Genomic DNA, 20712 nt, shown 5'->3' on the forward strand with positions numbered 1-20712 from the left:
AAAAAAAAAAAAAAGACAGCGTATAGGCATAGGGGAATGAAAGGGCCCTATGAACGATAGTGTTAAAAATACTATTCTTTGAAAGTAAATTTGTACTTATAGTACTTCACTTAAAATACAGTGCGCCCGGTGTACAGTACTTATACTATATTAGTTGAAGCACATAACCTCTTATTTACTGTGTACCTTCTTCAAGTACTTAGACGTTTTTCACCCAGCACTAATACATATTAATGAAAAGACTGCAAGTGCGCAGACCAGCTGGTTGTAGCTAATCATGTCATTTAACACCTAAGACTGTAATTCGGAAAAAAAAAGCTTTTATTCGAAGAACAGACGTTCCCTTCTTTGCCTGTTCCCTTGACTAAAAGTTCTTTTTTTCTTTTCCGTACCGCAGTCTCCGGTGTTTAACGACATGAATGATCCATATGTGGCATAAACAATGTAGTATACGGCGCAAGTTGTAAGGAGAAGCCCTTTATATTATGGTAATGTTGCACATGTTTCGAAAGGGGGAAATAGCTTTTATGAAATAGCTGTTATTTTTTACACGCATAAAAAGCAGAAAAGTTACACAGCGTGCAATAAACCGACCAGGTAAGATTTATTCGACGTAGAATTTTTGTAGCGCAAGTAGCCATACGACATTCATGGGTTAAATATCGGCGTTTATAGCTGTATAGTTCCTCTATGGCGTCAAAAGAGATGCCGCATTGGGAGTGCACTGTTGTCATACATAATGGACACAAGATCTTCTTCGCCACAAAACTATGCTGAGTTGTTCCTGATCTCATTGTGCTTGGAATCGCAACTTGCAGCAAAATGATGCAGGCTTTGGATCTGATCCACCAGCGGCCATATCCTCACGTGGCTTCTTATGTGACTGGAGCTTTGGTAGGATTTGTCTTCCTGAAGTACCGCCATGTGCGCCTTAGGCAGGTACGTACGCAGGCTCGGATTACTCAGATGCCCCCATGGCCGAATTGGGACATTTCCAGCATTTTATGAGGTTTTACGCTCGTCACGCCTCTCGACCGAACTCCAAGTGAGTGAATGATTGAGTGAGTGACATAGTGTGTGAGCGAGAGATAGTGAGCTTGTGACTGAGTGAGTGAGAGTAAATGAGTTTGTGTCAGTGATTGAGTGAGCTAGAGTGAATGAGTGAGACAGATAGAGAGAGTGAGGGTGTTTGTGTGTCACTGACTGAGTGAGAAAGAGAGTGAATTCGTGGGTGAGTGAGAGTAAGCGAGTTTGTGAGTCAGTGATTGAGCGAGAGAGTCAGAGAGTGAGTTTGTGGGTCAGTGATTGAGAGAAGGAGAGAGAATGAATGAGGGTGAGAAAGAAAGATTGATGAAAATAATCCCTGGAGAAGGGGAACAAGGGGGACAAAGGACAAACATAAATCTCCAAACACAGCTAGGTGACTGGTGAGCGACCGAAAAAATCCGCTTGGTCCGGGTATCGAACCCGGGACCTCTCCATTACAGGTGGAGCGCTCTACCAACTGAGCTAACCAGGGGTTAGACGTCAGTAGAGCAAACGGGTTTTATCAGTTGCCACCAGTCTAACACGAACAAGGGTGAAGCTTGCAAGTTAAGGTTGTAATTATAATGCATTTAAATGCAAAGGTGCGAGCGAGCTGGACAAGATTGATGAAAATAATCCCTGGAGAAGGGGAACAAGGGGGACAAAGGACAAACATAAATCTCCAAACACAGCTAGGTGACTGGTGAGTTAGTTTGTGAGTCAGCGATTGAGTGAGAAAGTGAGTGAGTAAGTGAGTTTGTGAGTAAAAGAGAGTGGATGAATGAGAAAGAGAGAGTTAGAAAATACTTTACTAGGGGAAATACGTCCTACCCCGCTCATTTGCATTAGACTGCGCGCCTACAGCGCCAATTTCTCCCCTGACTGTTTAGACGTCTCGCCGTGCCAAAAAAAAAAAAAATATATATATATTTGCTTTAAAAATGTTTTAAGCACTTGCATCGACCGAACGGCCTGCATGCGGCGCGCCCTTTGCCCATTGGCGAACGCCTGATAACCGCCGACCTGATAACTCACCATAGAGTTATTACAACAACGCTAGAGGTTCAACTGGCGCTAGTGTGCTGCTGCAAATTGAAGCAGACAGCAACCAGTCTGAAATTCACTTCCGGTAATGCTTTTCTAAGGGAAAACGCGGGTGCATTTTCTCGCTGCGCTCGATTACAAGAGCAAATATCACGAATATTTCGTACGTACTAGGCACATTGAAACATTTTTCGGTCACGCAGACGAAATAATTGGTCAATTACGGCGTTTTTATTTGAAATTCGTGGCATGAAAAACGGTGCTAAAACCGTTTCGTACATGTATTTGTGTGCACTGTCGGACACTGTTAGCGCGAACACGGCGTCGGCAGGCGTCGGCGCTTTCCGCCATGGGGGATATACGTGTCAAACGAACGAAGGACATGTGGAAAACCAACAGAGACGGCAAAAACTACGCAGTAACACTGGATAAGGAACTCCTCGTGCATACAAGCGATAAAAAATATATTGAAAGCCACGTAATATAGTCCGATTTGCAATAAATAAATACTGCTTTATTCTTTCTGCTCGTGATAATGTGCGAAGATGCATCGTTCTGGGTTCAAATCATCAACCGCTCGCTTCAAATCTTTACAAGTAGGGAGAAGTCAGAGAACAGGTGCCCGATAAAAACTGCCTGCCATAGGAAATAATAAAAAGACACACCTTTTGTAGCCCACCTACTTTATTTTTTTACATTCGAATGGTAACCGATCATAAAGATGCACGACGGAGTCATATTCATAGAGTGACAGGACGGGCATATTAGCAATATATAAGCGCCACCGGAATGCTAGCGAACCTTGAACACACTCTACATTTCTTTCGATCGTTATTTAGCTCAGAAGCGTCGCTCGTTATTACATACCTGCCATAGAACAAAAGTTTGGGCTTGAAATATAGCGAAGCGTAACATCGTTCAATAGTAAAGAAAAATGCTGTAATTAAAGCAATTACACTTTTACAATATTAATAAAGGTACATACTATCCGGTACAACCGAAGTAATAAAAGTTATTCATGTTATTTTCCGGCGAAGAGACAAAATTCACGCGCATTTTCCCATAGGAATGCACAGGAGCACCGCAAAAGTAGACTGGTTGCTGTCTGCTTCAATTTGCCTCCCGGAAGTCGCATAGACACTAGCGCCAGTTGAACCTCTAGCGTGCATTATAATAACTCTATGTAACTCACCACTCCCGATTCAACCCAAGGTTGCTGGCTATCCAGCCATTCAAACTGCTCCAAACCTGTCTGCGCCGAGGCCATTGTACTATCGGGGAGTTGGAATGTATTCCCTCTAGTAAAGTATTTGGAGTTAGTGTGAATGAGTGAAAGTGAAACAAAGAGAAAGTGGGTGAGTTCGTGAGAGAGGGAAATATAGGAGGAAATTGAGAAGGTCCTATCTTTACTAAGCTAAAAGGGTCAAAATGAATATTTTGGAAGTAAACATGCTAGTGATGACACTTAGGCTTTGCAGGGCAGTAGCGATTATAAACGCCAAACAACAAATAAGCTAGTATCAGTCAAATCACTCGCAAAGCGCCCGTCAGTAGGTAACTCGGTTTTCTATGATTAGTAATTAAATGCTGAACCGCATGTAAGCGATTTAGCGAGCGGCGAGAACGAACGACGGCGACAGCGACGAGAGTCAGCGACGAGCGACGGAGATTTCTCACTGTCGCTCGCCGTGTCGCTCGGTTTTTGGATTTTTAAAAAACGTCGCTCATCGCCTTGGTCGCTTGCTCCTGTTGCTTTCATGCGGTTTGCTTCGTCACGCGACTGACCGAGCGACAGCGAAGCGGGTGGCCATCGCTTGTCTCGTCGCTCGCCAAATCGCTTACATGCAGTTTAGACTTTAACAACGCGTGGAATCAGCTGCTATCTTAGAAAGTGCATTGAATCGCGTGCTCTGGCCGCTGCAGGTGACCCGTTTGGGCCTCTGGCTGTGCTCGACGGTGTTCTGCCTGTACGGCGTGTTCGGCGCGTTCAAGTGGCAAAAGGGAGCCCCGCCCACCGGCGTGGACGTGGCCCTGTTCAACGGAGTGCACCGGACGGCATTCGCGATGGGCGTAGCCTGGGTGCTCTACGCCTGCGCTTCGGGTCAGGCAAGTGAGTATACTACGCTGGCTTGCTCACACCGACGGCTTAGGAAACGTGTGTGGCGTGTTCTGAACATCTTATTGTGGCTCCGCTGCCAACGAGATTCCGGGATTATCTGATAAGAACAACGAATCACGACCCGTGAACATTTTAAGCCACTCCCTGCGTTCCCTAAGATTTCGGTTACTAATATATAAAGGCCCAAAGTTTCTGCCTGATCAGCAGCAAAGTTGGTGATCAGGCAAATCAGGGATAAGGAATCAGACAGGCTTCGATGGCAGCGTCATGAAGCACGGGCCGTTCAATGTTGCAGTTCTAATGCCGTCGCAAACACGTGAAAATTAAGATTCCAGAACGTCCTTTTTGTAGACTACTAGAAGAAATACAAAATTTCAATGCAACATATATTTTAATTATTAGTCGTAAAGGTTTTATGATCAAAGCGGAACACCCAAGTGGAAAGGGATCATAGCTCTTCAACTTGCGATGCTCTAGTATTTCGTATTTCTATGCGAGAAGCAGGCCCCACAAGAACCTGCTAGTCGCATATACACCCCCCTCTCTCTCACACACACACACCACCTTTGTAGGAACATTAATGGCAACTTTTCAATAACGGAATAATGCGCATAATAATTCCCTTTAACATTTTTATACTTGGGCTCATGACCATGAGCTGACTGGCCTCTGCTTCGAGAGTTCACTTTTGTCCGACCAGAAATCATCGACCGGTTCCTGGCGTGGGATGGCTTCGTGCTTCTAGGGCGACTGACCTTCTCGGTGTACCTGGTCCACTTCCTCGTCCTGGTCACTTCGGCAGCGATGGCGAGAGAGAGGATCTACATGGCTCACTGGTTTCTCGTGAGATTCTTTCCATTTCTTCTGTCCCTATACTTTCGCCTACGACCTCAACCGGCTTGCTAGAAGAAGCCTCTCAGCTAAGACTCTCTGAAAGAAAGCCCAGCTGCCAAGCCTGTTGCGTGCGAGCTCTTGAAGGCCCGTTCACATAGTTACAACCGAGTAGGACCGGCTGAGACAAGACCGGTCACCATTGCTTTCTTTCTAACTTTCAAATTTATTGTTCCCGATGAGAAAAAAAACAATAAAAACAAATAGCGCTATATAAAAAAATGCCCTTACCTGAGTGAAGACCATTTGTGAAATGGGATTGTAAATGTGAGTATTGCCAAGAATAGCGACCGCATTTTTTTGTATTTTAGGGAACATACAACTCCTGGAGTTGTTTCGGGAAGATGATCCGCGCATGAGTGGACGAAAAACCGAGTAGAGAATTTTTTATCATCTTCTTTGGTGGTTCGCACGCCGACAGTTGGCCACTCTCCCCTCCCTCTCCATTCCAAATAGACCTCTTGGCAGTGTGCTGTCTTAAAGAAAAACTGAAGCAATTCTGTATTTAAGAAAAACACTTAAATCGTCTTCAATTGGCCTTCAGGACATCGAATATTTATATTAATTTTCAGTTTGGTGCCCGGAGACTACAGGAAATATTTTTTAGAGTACCGTTTAAACCCATCCTTCCCGGAGTGTGGCGTCATTTACAGTTTTCGGAAACTCTACTCTCGCACATCTTCAGCGGGAGTGGAGCACGCTGGCGGTGTCGCCTCTGTCGTCTCTTGTTCGTAGGGAGCATAGACTGTAGAGAGGAGCCAACTCAAACCATGGCGAGTGTTTGCTGTTCAATGGCAGACGCCCACATCGGATATTGATCGGAAGTGGGCATGCGCTGCGTTACTGTGTAGCGAGTATAGGAAAGCAGGGGGAAAGGCGAAGACGCTCACGGACGACCAACGCGTTCGTCACCTGTACCTCGTACTGCAAACGCGGCCCAGGAATCGCGTGACCCGACCGAGCAGTCGGAAATTCTCTGTAATACAGGCTCTTTGACTGTTCGCTGCCACCTAGCGGTTATCGCGCCGCCTACTCGTCGGAAAGCAATTGGGACGAATTGGGCGGGCCTAATGTGCCTGACATTATCACGACGGGATTTAAGGTTCTTACGAATCCCGCGAGGTTCTTACGTCTCGCAAAACTTGATCGAACGTAATCTGAGTGCAGCGGCTAAGAAGGACGTACCGATGAAATGTTTGCCGCTAGGGGCGCCCTGGTCGGGACGTGAGTTATGTCCGCTCCTTTCCTCACATTTTCAAAAAAGTCAGAAAAAGACGTCATGACTGGTGTCAGTGCAAGGGAATATACCTGGCAAGCTTGCAATTGCACGCGCTGTCCACTAGAGAAGCAAACGCTTGACGGCCGAAATATGCGTATGACGTAACGACTGGTCGGAGGGTATTCGAGTTTTTCTGCGTTTAGTTACATCTTCGGGAAAAACGAACGTGATATGCGGATTCACAGGGTAAAAATAATGTAAACATTAACTCTAACTCGTTTTTTTTTTCAGTAACCTATTAGTGTCCCTTTAAATGATACTACACTGTATTCTGCTGAATGAAAATAGCATGGTAACTAAAGGTGTATGCGTTACAAATGAATACATTATTTTTATTCTTACAGGTTCGAGGCTTTCTTGGCAACGTAATGCTGAGCTATTTCCTGGGTTTTCTTTTCTACTTGATTTGCGAGAAGCCATTTGTCAACCTGGAACGCATGTTGTTTGATAAAGTGACGAAGGGAAAATTGTCGTTGAAGGACCAAGACTCTCACAAGTCTGCAGGCCATCCCGGCAAGTGACAGTAAACGTTCTAAAATAATAAATAAAAATGAGACACTGGACCCGCACACCAATTGCAACTGTCAATGAATGTCATTCTCCGCGAGTCTAGAGGTGCCGTCCAAATTAAAAACGACTTGACGCAGACCGGTACATTTTAAACAGTTCATGTAGATTGTAATCCCACCTAGATATTAACGCTCCTGTAAATTTACAAAAAAAAAAAAAAAAAAAAAGGGTGCGGGTATTCATTAAGCAGGAGTAGTTTTTTGCTTTTGAAAGTTTGTCATCTGATTAGCCCAGTGCATACTTCCTTTCCGCTTGCTTGTAAACAGTGCTTCTGTCTGTCAAGAACTTTCAAAGGCTGTATTTAAGAATAATAACTAGGAAAATCCAGGATTTTTCGTGCGGAGGCGGTGTTAGTGTCATTCTTGTAAAGAAAAGATGTTTCTTCATCCTTTCTTTTGGCATTCATTTCTTTGGATCTTCCAATATTTGACCCAGTCATGAGGCTTTCAGGACCTGGTGTACCTCGTGAATATCGAAGTATATTTATTTAATCTTGCAGGTAATTGCGCGCCTCGGCCACGTCCTTTAAGCCCGGTTTGGCGAGAACAAAAAGTCTAGACATTCGAACAAATGAAACGAGTGTGGCTAAGCAAAAATGACAAAATAATTTATCCCGGGGCTTAGTATGATATTAGTAATACTCCCCAGAGGCACTAGAGCTGGTCGACACGGACAAGTGAGCCCGAGGCGTGTTTACGCGAACCGTCGCCTTGCGGACGTCGCCCTGGGATCCGCGTCTTCGGGGCCTTCTGTTGACGTGGGGACGAGGTCCCGCCGGTCCGTATGGTGCACCCGCAACCTGGTAACCGAGGCCACATTGCGGAGGGAACATGCCACCTGCCACAGGCATACCCCAGTTCGTGGGCATTCCTCCTGTCGGGTACATGCCCACGCCCCCCATGCACATCGACGGGTCCTGGTATGGCCCTGCAGACATGGCTGCATGCTGCATCTTGTACGGGTAGTCGGGCTGCGGATAGAAATTTGGCGGGGATGGAGACAATTTGCGTTCGTGCCTGTAGTAGGAATTCCTTCTTGGTCTTCGCTTGCGGACCGTAATGCTGGTGGGGCGATCATCTACGTCACTCAAGACCTCAGTACGGCTAATGAAGTTTGGTTCCTCGGTCGAGTGCCGCGCACCGACTGCCCGTGATCTGGACCTCCGGTTCCTCTTCGGGAGGGCCGACATGGACGCGGACAATGGTCCAAATGTCTCAGCCGATGAAGAACCTGAATTGGATACCACGCCCGCCTCTGAGTAGATAGGTCTTAGCTCTCTTCCGTTGTTTTCCGCCCCGTTGGAGGATGACCTGCCTTGACCCTTCTCTCGTGTGTAACGGTTCTCGGCAGTTCGTTTGTCTTTGATGTGCCTGCGGAAGGTAGCAAAATACAATTGAGAGAAATGAGAGTACGGCGTGTCGTTTTTGGCGGGAGTTCGTTCAAGGTACTAAATTATCAAGTCACACTCATGTTTCAGTATGTCGCGAAGAATAGTTTATTAATCGATGGAGCGCTTGAACTGCTTTACGAGAACTTCAGATTAACAGACATAGGGCGGGCGTCTATTTACAGAGGCTAGAGTCTTCTGAATCGCAACGTGATTGTGAAGATTCGAGCACAATAACATGGAAGCGCTTACAAAGGTCTATGAGTGGCTCCTTCCTGCTACCCGCACCGCGAATTTCGTGACCTTTTAAAGGTTTGTACAGAGTGGCCAGGAGCTGTCCTTGATGACTATTAGACGCCTGTTGCTCTTGCTGATGTTAAGCTATCTTTTTTTTTTCTTCCATCGGAACGGACAGCAACTGCCTGAATACGGCAAATTAAACAACACGAAACTCGTAATATTTATTGAACATGCAAGTGGCTTGATTTCGCCTAAGTGCGAGATATGTCATTTTTTAATCCTATTTATTGATTATATTCCGTTATTCTCGTAGTTATAATAGCCATAAAACACCTCTTAGTTGCCTTTGAAAAACTTACTGTTTTTTCTGCGAGTAGAGCTGGTCGAATCTACACCCCTACTTCCCCTTTTTCTAATTTGAACTTCAGCTGCGAAGTCATAGCTGTGCGTCATGTCTTGTTAATATATGGACCCCGTTTAAGTAATACCCCGCTATGTAAACAAACGTTTCAAGGCAAAAACAAGGTAAATACACTTATCTTCGTCTCGTTATTATGAACGACTCACATTATGGATGATTGATCTGGTGAAGGGGGCACGGAGGTGTCCATATTAATGAGAAATGACTGTAGCTACGACTTTTGGCTCGCAACTGCTGCAATATGAAGAACACCAAAGAGCAAAGAGCTATAGACAAGCTATAGACCCTCACTTGAGCTTCCTCTTGATGCGCTCCCTGCGCATCCATGGGTGCTTCATGGCCCTGGTGGCGGTGCACCTGTAGAGCACGATGGGTTCGAGCAAGTGCCTGATGAGGTTCGTGCACGTCTTAGATACTTTGTACTCGGTCGGGAAGGGAATCTGGCGGCTCATCTGAGCGCGCACTTGCTGGAACGGGTTGGAGTCGTCGAAGGGCAGCTGACCACAAACCATCACGTAGAGAATGACCCCCAGGCTCCACGTGTCGTGCCGCTTGGGAAGGTACCGGATGTTTTGGATCACCTCGGGTGCAGCGTACGCCGCGCTGCCGCAAAAGGTTTCGCTCAGCATCTTGCGTCGGTTCACGGGGTTGTCTGCGGCGAAAGGAAGGGGGACGTCGTGCCGCTCGAAAGCCACGAAGCTTTGTTGGGCGCTAGTAACGGACCAGCCTTATAGGTCAACGCGCTGTTTCAAAACAAGCCCGCAAGAGGTAGGGACAAACGGGCAGTTCCCACATGAGGTGGGCACACTGCGCATTCGCGGGAACCCGATTCGCATGAAGCGTAGCGTCTGCTCAGGCGACCTGCCAATGCGGAGTCCAAGTTCGTCTGCTTCTTGCACAGGGGTTGTAACGATGTCAGAACGCCCAGCTCTTACTGACTGATTGAAAACCAAATATATATATATAGTGAGTAGACCTTAAGGCAGCAAGCATTGAGGTCTATTCACTACCCTTTCATATCAAAGCCAATCAGAGCTCGACATCGTTCTGACGTCACCACAACTCTTGCGCTAGAAGCAGACAACTTGCTCTCCGGATAGCAGCGCCACTGCAGCGGCCTGACGTAAGGGTCGCGTGTCGGTGCACACTCCGTTTTATTTTGAATACTAGCGCTGCAGAAGCCACAAGAGCGAGCTCCGGGCTTTCAGCATCTCTGACAAGCTAGCACGCTCGTGCGGTGCAAGCATTGTTCAGGGCAACCTGCATGCTCATGCCTGTAGCTTCGGCTTCGCTCGTACAAAACATGAAACAAGATGTGGAATCGGCGATCTGTATAACGTGGGTGCTCGTTACTGGTAAAATACTCTTGCAGAAAAACAAAAAAAAAAAAAAAGATAGAAACCCCCGTTTTCGTAATATCTTCAACCTGACGACAATTTGAAATCTCACCCTGCGACCCAACGATTGACATTTTTTCTTCGGGTAATTACGAGTCCACTTCAGGAGGTCACTAGTGTGGCGGGTTAACGCAAGTATATTGAGTAATTTATTGTGCAGGACAGTAGTTTTTCTAGCCGCCTCAGCATCTGTGAAGTTCAGTGATCAGGTCAGAGCTCGACTCCCAGCATAATGCATTGTGCGTTTAGCTAAGATTACGTCTTCTGAATAAACAAATTTTATAGCTGTAAATAATGCTTATTCCTTCGCTAGGGCGTTCAAAAGACCTTGCTTGGCCTAGTGCGTAAATCAATATTTTTTTTATTATCTTAGTTCTGTAAACGAATGAGTTTCATCTAGTGATCATGCCAAACATAGAGTGCATCTATGCGAATCGTTCACTCAAACGTTTCAATGTACTACAGAAAGAGGCGCAATAGCGCTGCACCCTCAGAAAAGAATCTGGCGCACTACATAAGTACAAGTAGACGGTTTGGACGACAGCGTCTATTCTGTCGGGCCAGCTGATGAGTGCAATGAAGGCGCGAATCAACTCACAGACGTATCGGACAAAGGAGAAGTCTGCCAGCTTGACCTGGTTGTTGGGGTTGAGGAGGACGTTCTCGCATTTGAGGTCTCGGTGAGCGATGTGCTGCTTGTGAAGGTAGGACACCGCATCCACGATCTGCTCGAAGAACACGAACGCCTTCGTCTCCGAGAAACGGCCTTCGCTCTGCGTGCATGCGCCGCCATCGGTGCTTCGGGGTTAGGGATTGAACTGGGTACGCCAACCTATCTTTCAAACACAGAAATAAGATTGAAAAAAAAAAAAAAAATCCGGCTCTGACGTTACTCTACTGTGGTGACGCTGCTGTTGGCACGGCGAATGTAGAGAGCCTAGATTGTAGAGAGGGTCCACCTGGAACCATGGGGAGCGTTTGCAATTTAATGGCGGACACCTTCAACACCGATTGGTTGCAAGCGTATACACGCGCTGCGTTTTCGCGTGGCGAGTAGGAAAGCAGGCGGAAAGGCAGAGACGCTCCTCGCAAACGATCAACGCGTTCGTCACCTCCTCGTAGCTCGCATTGCAAACCCCGCCGATAAACCACGTGACCTTGATCGGGCAGTTGGACACTCTCTGTAATACAGGCTCTCTAAATACGAACACTTAACGCAAATTTGGTTTCCGCGCACGCGCATTGCACCGACCTGGCGTGGCAAAGGCGCGTTTGTTTGTAAGTTTGTAAACAGCGCGAGGGGCCTATTAGCGGCGAGATGTTTTGGTGGCGCCCTCCTATGGTTCCCTATCGTGACGTCATTACCTTGCGAACAACAAGTTTGATGGTGTTTGTAATTAGTATGGTGGAAGCCTGAAACCGTTGCGCTCTGAAACCAACACTGCCGACACCGCCAAAATAGAAGGTCTTCCATAACCCTTATTTCCGTTGAAGAGAGCTCCTTTGCTGACGTCATAGTCAGCATTCGGCCAATCATGGAAGGCCGACCACAGCGACGCTTTCGGTCGCGCACGTCGCCAATAGACACAAGGCGAAGGAACAGAGACAACTACAAAGCTAACGAAACAAGCTCTACAAGCGAGCGATCATTAGTGATGATCAATCATCTTAGAGCGCAGATTTTAGGCGCCAGTTTTCTGCTTGAGCGGCGTCGGCGTCGCCGTCGGCGTGACTGCGTACGTTGCATCATGGGAATAATACAACCGGGCGTAACCGCGCGTTGCATTATGAAAAATTTCCCCGTTAAATTTAGGGGGGACATTGACGTCATGTGACCTCAACACCAATCCAGTTTCCCCGCTAAATTTAGCGGATACATTTTCGCTATTTTCGCTAAATTCCCTGCCAAATTTAGCGAGAAAATGTTGGTAAATTTTCCGCTAAATTTAGCGGAGAAATTTTCGCTAATTGTATCGGGAAATTTAGTGAAAATTTCCCGCTAGATGGGAAGGGAACAGAAAAGGACGAGGGGAGGATACGAAGGGGGAGAGCGGCATACCCTCCCCTCCGTACCCTCCCCTCCTCCTCCTCAAGAGCTGCGCTCTAATTCGGTATTACAGAGAATTGTAAACGTCTTTAACATTTTACAGCTTGTTACGTTATAGTAATACTTTTCCCCGTTTCTTTAGCCTATGCCTTTATATATATATATATATATATATATATATATATATATATATATATATTGTCACGAGGACATCATCTTCTTTCATCGTCATGATACACACCATCATAATTACATTCATTGTCTTCATATATATATATATATATATATATGGGTTCTTCCATGGAGTTATTATAATGTACGCTAGAGGTTCAAGTGGCGCTATGTGCTGACGCAAATTAAAGCAGACAGCAACCAGTCCAAAATTGACTTCCAGTAATGCATTTTCTATGGGAAAAAGTTAGTGCATTTTCTCCCTTCGGTCCATCGAAAAAGCAAATATCCCAAATAATTCGTACGTACTAGGTAGCTTGGAACATTTCTCAGTGAGGCCGACGAAGTAATTGGTCAGTTACGGCATTTTTCTTTCAAATTCATCCCATTAAAAACGGTGCTAAAACGGCTTCGTGCGTGTACATATGTGCACTGTCGGACACTGTTAGCGCGAACACGACGTCGGCGCTTTTCAGCATGAGGGATATACGTGCCAAACGAACGAAGAACATTTGGAAATTAAGGGAGACGGCAAGAGCTACGCAGTAACACTGGATCAGGAACTACCCGTGCATGTACGATCGAAATAAATTGAAGGCCACGTAATCCATTCCGATTTTAAATAAGTAAGTACCGCTATTCTTTCTGCTCTGAGAGGAGATGTTCCTTTTACGTTCAAAATATCACCCGCACGCTCGAAATCTCTGAGATGAAGTGCCCGTAAAAGCTGCCCGGCAGAGAAAACAATACGAAGAGACACCTTTCATAGTCCACGGACTTTTTTCTCTGCGGTTTGAATGTTTTTATCCGCTCGTACGCGACGGGGTCATTTTCATATAGTGACAGTACTGGCATATTATCAATGTATAAGCGTCACCAGAATGCTGGCGGGCCTTGGACACACTCTATATTCCTTTCGGTTGTAATTTTGCTTGGAATCGTCGCTTGTTTTTACACACCTGCTGCGGAACACACGTTTGGGACTGAAATGTAGCGAAGTTAAATATCGTTCACTGATGAAGGAAAATGCGCTAACTAAAGCAATTACTCTTTTATAGTGTTAATCTAGGTCCATACTATTCGGTACGACCCAAATAACCAAAGTGTGCCGTGTTATTCTCCGGTGAAGAGACAAAATGCACGCGCGTTTTCCCATAGGAATGCACGGAAGCATCGCTAAAGTAGACTCGCTGCTGTATGCTTCAATTTGCGTCACGGAAGTCGCATAGACACTAGCGCCAGTGGAACCTCTAGCGTACATTATAATAACTCTGTGGGTTTTTCCACATAGTTAACGGGCAGTAGCGAGATCTAAAATAGCGTATATCGAAAAACTTTACGTCGTCGCCACTCCGCACATGCCAAGCTCAGATTGTTGCTTTTGCGAAGCTTTTTGGGTCTTCTTCTAGAACTCGCTAGTACAATTAACTATTTTTACAGCTTGTGCCACTGCCGCGACGCCAGATGAATGCAATTCTGGTGAGTTTCTAATACAGTGTGGGTGCTCTCGTTACTGTGGCACACATTTTCCTAGGGTTCCAGATTTCGCTCGAGTTAGGTATTGGACACGAATGCTAAGTCAGCATGTAGTTGGCGTGTAGTCGGGTCCAATCACAGACTTTGCACTGGAAGCGATGCCCTAAACATAGCGAAAGCCAGGTGATTGCTTGATGGAGCGGATTTACTTTTAGTACACAGTAAGCCAATAGCGTAATGGACGTCTGCTCAAGGAAAGTTCTGGCTTTAGCGTTAAAGCCCCTCTATCATGGGCTTTATTTAGCGTTATATGTGCCTAACCTTTCTAAAACCTCTTCTTTATTTTATAACCTACATTGATTTTTCTATTTTTTGTATTCTCAAGTGTACTTGCATGAGTGGCGCGAGCTTGCAAATCTCACTTAAATCTTTTGAGCTGTACAATTCAGTCAATAAAAACAAACGCAAAAGGGCGGACGCTTTTTTTTTTTTTATGTTCACGAGAACTTCGGCCTTAACACAAAAAAAAAAAAAAAATCGAATAAAAGATTACTGTCTAAAATTTTCCCCTTCCCATTTTTCTACCTTACCAAATCGATAAAGTTCTTCACCACTAATTTTTGTGCAGTAAAATAAACGTAGAATTAATATGGGTGAACAGTAGATACCGCATACCACATACCGTAATTTTCTGAAGCAGGTTTCCCCGGGTGGCGAGTTCCATGATGACGAATGTCTTCATCCTGATTTCGAGGATGTCGAACACTTCGATGATGTTGGGATGCTTCAGCATCGGTATGATCGCCAGCTCACGAGGAAGGAAGTGGAGCACGTACTGGCGTGGCGCCAGATGACGCGGAATGATTTTCACTGCATACCTCTTTCCCCCCTTGACAGCTAGTCTGCAAAGGAAGGTTGTAGACAGTCCATTAGACGACACGCGCAAAGTCATATAGGTGCAGTGCTCACCAAACGTCTACAAAACGCCCAAACTCCGTCTCGTATCATGGGAGAGAGCTATTGTGTCGGCGGCCAAAGGACTCCTCTCTTACGTTGAGCTCGATGGAACATCTCGACCAGTGGAGGCCGCTCGCTTATGGTCGAAATTGTGGCTGGAGCGCGGACACAGCCACAATTTTGCCGGCCGGTTTAAATGCACTTACTACCACTGTTTCGCGCGAAGGAGCGCAGGTGACTGCGAAAGCCGCCTGTGATTGGAGGACTCATCAGTTGGCACAGTGTTGGTACTGATTGAGTTATCCAAGGAGTAATGATTTTGCCAGTCACCATGCTCCGTAGTGCAAGGGAAGGGCGAAATTGCCCTCCCCTTGCCAGAATGGCAAAGTTGCAGTGTTGTATTGGTCCGGTCTTGAGCGAGGGGCCTCGCCTGCTTGAGTTGTCCCATTGAGCGCTACGTCATGTAGCGGTTCTTCGGTGACCGCCAGGGATAGCGCTCAAATGAGATAAGACACAATGGCGTGTCCTGTATAAATGTTATGAGCAGTGTCTATTGAATTACGGTTGTTTCGCCTGTCGTTTTTTAGATTAATTTTTGAGCAGAAATGTAAAAATATGTTCGTGATCTACCTAAAACGAATCTCCAGGCAAAGCTGGAACCGAGAGATATGACATGTTACCTTTAGTTGGACGTAGTATAATCGTAGCCTAAACATTATACGTCAAACTCTTAAGTCAATATTGAGATAATTGAAGTCATAAATCAGATTTTTAGAGAGATGTCGTGTAGTGGGCGTGATCGCTGATAAGTCACATTGCAGAAAAGTTTCGTCATTTTTGTGCAACGTGCAATCCCGATTTCGTCCGAGGTGACGACGAGTTGTTTCTCGGATGTGAGAAGAAACCTATAGTGACTGTGGTACCTGCGACTAGTCTTGTACACGAATTACGCGCAAAAAGTAATCGATTACGATTACAATTACTCTCGGTTTAAAAAAAATATTCAATTTATATTACTCGATTACCCGGGAAGAAAAATAATCGGACGTCACTCGATCGATAAAGTAGCCGTTACTTTTCCGATTACTTCAGATTTTGAAAAGTACCAGATCTTTCTATCGTTTCCAAAAGGGGTCTTTCGTTCTGTCTATTATATTAGATTAGAATCACCGATTGCTTATCTTCTTAATTTATAGATTTTGGTAAACCATCCTTCTTTAAAAGATTCGGTTCAGAGATTTCTTGGAAGAAAAGTTGTACACACAGGGAGTCATTAAGAGGGGAAGGAAAATAGTAATGGTTAGAAGTAGTTTGAGTGCTTCGAAAAGTAATCAGATTACCCTCGTAGTTACTTCCTAATAAATGTATTCGATTGATTACAAAACTTCTTTAAATGTATTTGACTGCAAGCAATTTGATTATTTGTAAATGTGCAGTATAGGTCTGCCTGCTACTCAACAGAAAAACTGACGTCACCTTGGCCACACCCTAATTAATACCCTGCTACACGCGTGCACCTTAAACAACAGTTAATTGTGGCTGAGGCCAGACATAACCGAGGTTAAGGGTGCCCGTCTAACTGGTGTATAGTTGGCAGTAACTGTTTAAGATTTGCCGTGCATCTGCAAAACCAAATTTAATGTCCAGATTCTTGTCAACTATACACTAGGGCTGGGCGATTGATCGACAGGCTTAGCTCGACAACGGACTTTTACGGGGTCGATATTGGGCATTCCTCCGACTGTGGTTCCCGTCAAACTATAGTGAGAAGAGGATGCGTCTTCCTCGTTTGCGAGGTTGAGACGTGGAGCGGGGGGACCTGTCGGCAGCCGCAGGGCTCGGCGTGGCCTTTCCTCGGCTCGCGCCAAACGTCGTCCCTGCCTTCGAATAAATTCGCCGGATACCCTCCGATAACTGCGGAGCGCACAATAGTCGAAACTGCGCGCAACAACGGCGGCGGAGTAATCCAAAAAATACAAAAAAGAACAAAATAAGTTTTTTTTTTTTTTTTTTTCTCGTTTTTTTATATTTAGGAATTTGGGGAAACTGCAGTTGGTTGGTTCGAGGACACATGAGCGGCGCTAAATTTAAACCGATAAGTCCCTTGACAGGGAAGGGTCGTGGCGTATCCTTCGCCACTTTTATTTGCGTCAGTATTAAAGGGCGATTCACCCACTTACGTTGGGTCCAACCGAGAGCGAGTGTTGCTATGGCAACAGTTGCGTCGGCTCCAACAAAACGTGGTAAAAACCAGTTTTGTTGGAGCCCACGTAGCTGTTGCCATAGCAACCCTCTCATTCGGTCCGACTCATGCAAGTGTGTGAACCAGCCTTTAGACACTTCACAGACGTGGATGAGTACGCCAATATGATGGGCAAATTAAGTTGTTAATTATTTTTGCGTAATTAACTTTTTTAATATTGTGTTGGATGGTTTAAATTAGAAAATTGCTCAGCATCATCGAAAAGCACTAAATCAACAAATTGCAGGACGGTAGAAGGCACGCGAAGCATTTTACGGCTTTCTGAAAAACCGCACAATATCGACGGGTTTTTAAGTTTCGGTTTGCAATCGGAGCCCATCTCAGCCCCGGCGGCACCGCGCCCCGTGGAGAGATAGTGCAACCAGCCTCTGCTGCGTCGCGCGATTGAAGTAAGCACGTGAAGTAAGCACGAGCGATTGCAAGCCTGCCAAAGATACCCTCGCGTGCATGATGCTCGTGTTTGAGCATAGCCTCCTTTATTCTACAAAGCCTCTCAAATCGCAAAAAAACTCGGGTTTGCGGCTTGTCGCTGTCGTTTGTTTTTGTCTGTCGCTTTAGTGGGACACGGGCATAAACATCCTACAAACGAGTCTTCACGGAAATTCGAATGCGGTTAACCGTGAGATCCGTGCTTTGAATGTCACATGGCAATGAGTCTTATGAGAAATATTGGCACGCGGCATTCGAACCACGGATATAGCGGCGACTCGTGTTTGCAGGCTGTCTTTTCTATAATATATGAGCAATGTGATCCCGGCTCGGCGCTCAGCCTCGCTAGCGGTCCAAACCACATGCCAAAGTTTCTAAACTAACCGTTATACTATTCAAAACTTGTGTGACTAGGGTGACCGCCCGTCTTGCGACTCGCGGGACTGTCCCGCATTGAGGGCTTGTGTCCCGCGTCCCGCGAGAAATTCCGAGATCTTCAAAATGTCCCGCATTTCACACTTTCGTAAAATTTACTCTGCAACTCATGACACTGCCCATCAACGGGGCACGGTGAAACGCCGAGGTCACTGGTGATCATGCGAATCGCAGTGGTATGCCATTTTCTATCCAAGCATTGCGGGAAGCGATCGTGGTTCTTGCAGGAGATCCGACTCGCATGCGCCGTTGTGCCTCTCCCTTTGGTGGAAAAATATCATAAGAAAAATATCTCGCCAAAAGTTTAAATACAAAATATTATAATTATTTTCAAATTGCTATGTCAATGTGAAAGGGTTGCTGTGGTTTTTTTTAGTAAAAACAGCCATGCTCGCAACGATAGAAAAAGAACATAATGTTAAAACATTTGTGTAGGACCATGTTGGTAAAAGTAAGCGTTGACAGGAAACAATGACCCGAAAAAGATTTACTGTTTATTATTTCCATTTGATGCATTGAGTTATGATACAGTAAATTGTTCTGTCCTAAACTCGGCACATTTCTATCATGTTTGGCATTAAAAAAATCGTTAGAAAACATGATTGCGCTTTCAAGACAGGGACTAGGAAGAACAGACACCACAGAGCGCTCTGTGGTGTCTGTTCTTCCTATGTCCCTGTCTTCAAAGCGCAATCATGTTTATAGCGCTCTGTGGTGTCTGTTCTTCCTATGTCCCTGTCTTCAAAGTGCAATCATGTTTTCTAACGTACCATACCAACTTGCCCAGCAATCAGCACTTGTCAATTAAAAATATCACTGGTAGTGGAAATTATTTGAGCTTAATTGCTGCAATACAATTAGCAGGTGTATACGCAGTACAGGATAATCAACGGGTTAACAGAGCCTCGGTTCGTTGTGTGCGTGTCCATAAATTACCTCTACCCCCGCCCCCCCGGCCACGCGTGTCCCGCATTTCGCTAACAGGAAGGTGGTCACCCTATGTGTGACCTTTCTAAAACTTTCAATGGGAAAATGGAGCCCGTTCTTGGTAACCGGCGTCATTCAGCTCCATGTATGGGACGGCTCCGTCGGCAGCCATTTTCCTATTGAAAACGTCAGAAAATCGCGTATAACTTTTTGAAATATAGAACCCTAAAAAAATTACGCTCTCTTACGGTTGATCTCAAAACGCTGCAACGTGGCATGCGCAAAAGATACCGTAACAATGGCAAGTCAACCAATTGTATACAATCCCTTCGAGAGGAGTATTATATCAATTACAGACTTGACGGTTTGCTGGTGTGTTTTGCGCACGTCACTTTGCAATATTTTTAGATTGATCGTAAAAGGCCGTGGTTTTTGAAGGGGTTTATAGATAACGGTTAGTTCTGAAACTTTGGCGTCTGGTTTTGACTGATAGTGCTACATTTGGACGGAGACTTCGCGTTCGGCAGTGCATAGTTTATTTTTGCGCCGAGAAAGACATTGTCCTTTTCTTTTTTTCGGGGACACGCCGCTCTGAGGTGGGAAGTTTGTGCGTGTACCTGACTTGGGAGTAGGTGCCCTGCCCGATCTGCCTGCCCACGATGTAGCCGGCGAGTGCGAGGAACTGCTTGGAGCTGACCGCCTTGGCCGGCAGGTTGGGCACAGTTCTTCCGGCCATGGTCCCGGGGTCCCTGAGAGCTCGGCTCAGCGGGTCTTCAACCGACTCCGAGCTAACTGCAGGGCGGCCATGGTTCGGCCGCGCACTTCGTCGTCACCTTCTTTGGCGGGGCGCGTCTTTAAATCAAAGCTCCAGAAAGCCAAAAAACACAGTTTCACTACGCCGCCGCTGCCGGTATGCATCGTGGGAACTGTAGTAGGCTGTACTAAAGCCCCTCGATGTGTTTGCGCTTGTCTTGCAAGTAGCGTCAAATGCGCGAGTGCACGAGGCCCATGTCTCGAGCGGCCCTTGGAAGCAAATGGCGGCGCAGCACTGAAATGAGCGGGCCTTGGAAGCGAATGGCGGCGGAGCACCCGCTCATGGCACGTTTCTCGAGCGCTTCCACAACAATGGTTGGCGGTACTTGTGAAAAACGCTTTTATCAAGGGACTTTAGGCTGTACTACAACTGAGAGGTGTGCCGACCGCATCGGCATTTCCATAGGAGCTGGGTGTCGAGTGGCCCAATTCTGCCGCAGGTGCCTGGGGTGGCGCTGCTAGTCACTGCGGGCTAGGGCGCGTGTGTATGAAGGCACTCTACTGCGGGGCGTGGAGGCCGGCCAGGCAGCGTTTAGCAAGGCTAACTTGGGGCGTGCCGGTGTGACTATTTCTTTTTGCTTTGCGTTGTGTGGGAAACAGCCACACAATATTGTGTGGCTGCTAGCTGTGCGGAAGAAACAAAGGACTCACAACGATGCCAAATACGGTGAAGAAAAAGACAGCGGTGGTGTTTTGTGTCTGTGTGCAACGTGGGTTACAACACATGTAAAGAGAAAGACTCCTTGTTTTGGGGCGCCGAGCGACGCCTTTATGTCCGCGGAATGGGATCGTCTGATTACAAGGAAAAAACAAAACTGAT

The 20712-nt window shown here is 46.1% G+C and overlaps 2 protein-coding genes across 4 annotated transcripts in view; one reads left to right on the forward strand and one right to left on the reverse strand.

Moving 5' to 3' along the window:
- LOC8024616 (nose resistant to fluoxetine protein 6) overlaps window positions 1-20712 on the forward strand; it is a 34079-nt gene extending 13367 nt beyond the window's left edge. Inside the window, exons 12-16 of one of the 3 annotated variants that reach the window (XM_040501158.2) lie at window positions 819-939; window positions 3994-4180; window positions 4890-5032; window positions 20333-20356; window positions 20393-20712. In XM_040501158.2, coding sequence (XP_040357092.1) covers window positions 819-939; window positions 3994-4180; window positions 4890-5032; window positions 20333-20356; window positions 20393-20428 — 511 coding nt within the window. In that variant the 3' untranslated portion in view covers window positions 20429-20712. Of the gene's footprint in view, window positions 1-818; window positions 940-3993; window positions 4181-4889; window positions 5033-6703; window positions 6929-19711; window positions 19797-20332; window positions 20357-20392 lie in introns of those variants that run through there. The other 2 variants (XM_040501159.2, XM_029994775.4) reach the window with 2 other exon arrangements.
- LOC120840477 (testis-specific serine/threonine-protein kinase 2-like) lies at window positions 7393-19981 on the reverse strand. Its single transcript, XM_040211054.3, has 5 exons — window positions 19697-19981; window positions 14751-14970; window positions 10973-11147; window positions 9269-9629; window positions 7393-8299 (listed from the first exon to the last, which is right to left on the reverse strand). Exons 1-5 carry the CDS (start codon window positions 19813-19815, stop codon window positions 7561-7563), a joined length of 1614 nt encoding a protein of 537 aa, XP_040066988.2. The 5' UTR covers window positions 19816-19981; the 3' UTR covers window positions 7393-7560.

The sequence above is a fragment of the Ixodes scapularis genome, unplaced genomic scaffold, assembly GCF_016920785.2.
Source record: "Ixodes scapularis isolate PalLabHiFi unplaced genomic scaffold, ASM1692078v2 PGA_scaffold1__304_contigs__length_218370807, whole genome shotgun sequence".
NCBI lineage: Eukaryota > Metazoa > Arthropoda > Arachnida > Ixodida > Ixodidae > Ixodes > Ixodes scapularis.

Excerpts from the sequence above, each read along its gene's own strand:
- LOC120840477 (XM_040211054.3), bottom strand. The coding sequence starts at position 19,815 with ATGGCCGGAAGAACTGTGCCCAACCTGCCGGCCAAGGCGGTCAGCTCC. Across the intron at positions 14,971-19,696 it reads GGCACCTACTCCCAAGTCAG|ACTAGCTGTCAAGGGGGGAA; the intron begins GTACACGCACAA and ends CTTCCTTTGCAG. Across the intron at positions 11,148-14,750 it reads ACCTGCTTCAGAAAATTACG|AGCGAAGGCCGTTTCTCGGA; the intron begins GTATGTGGTATG and ends GCATGCACGCAG.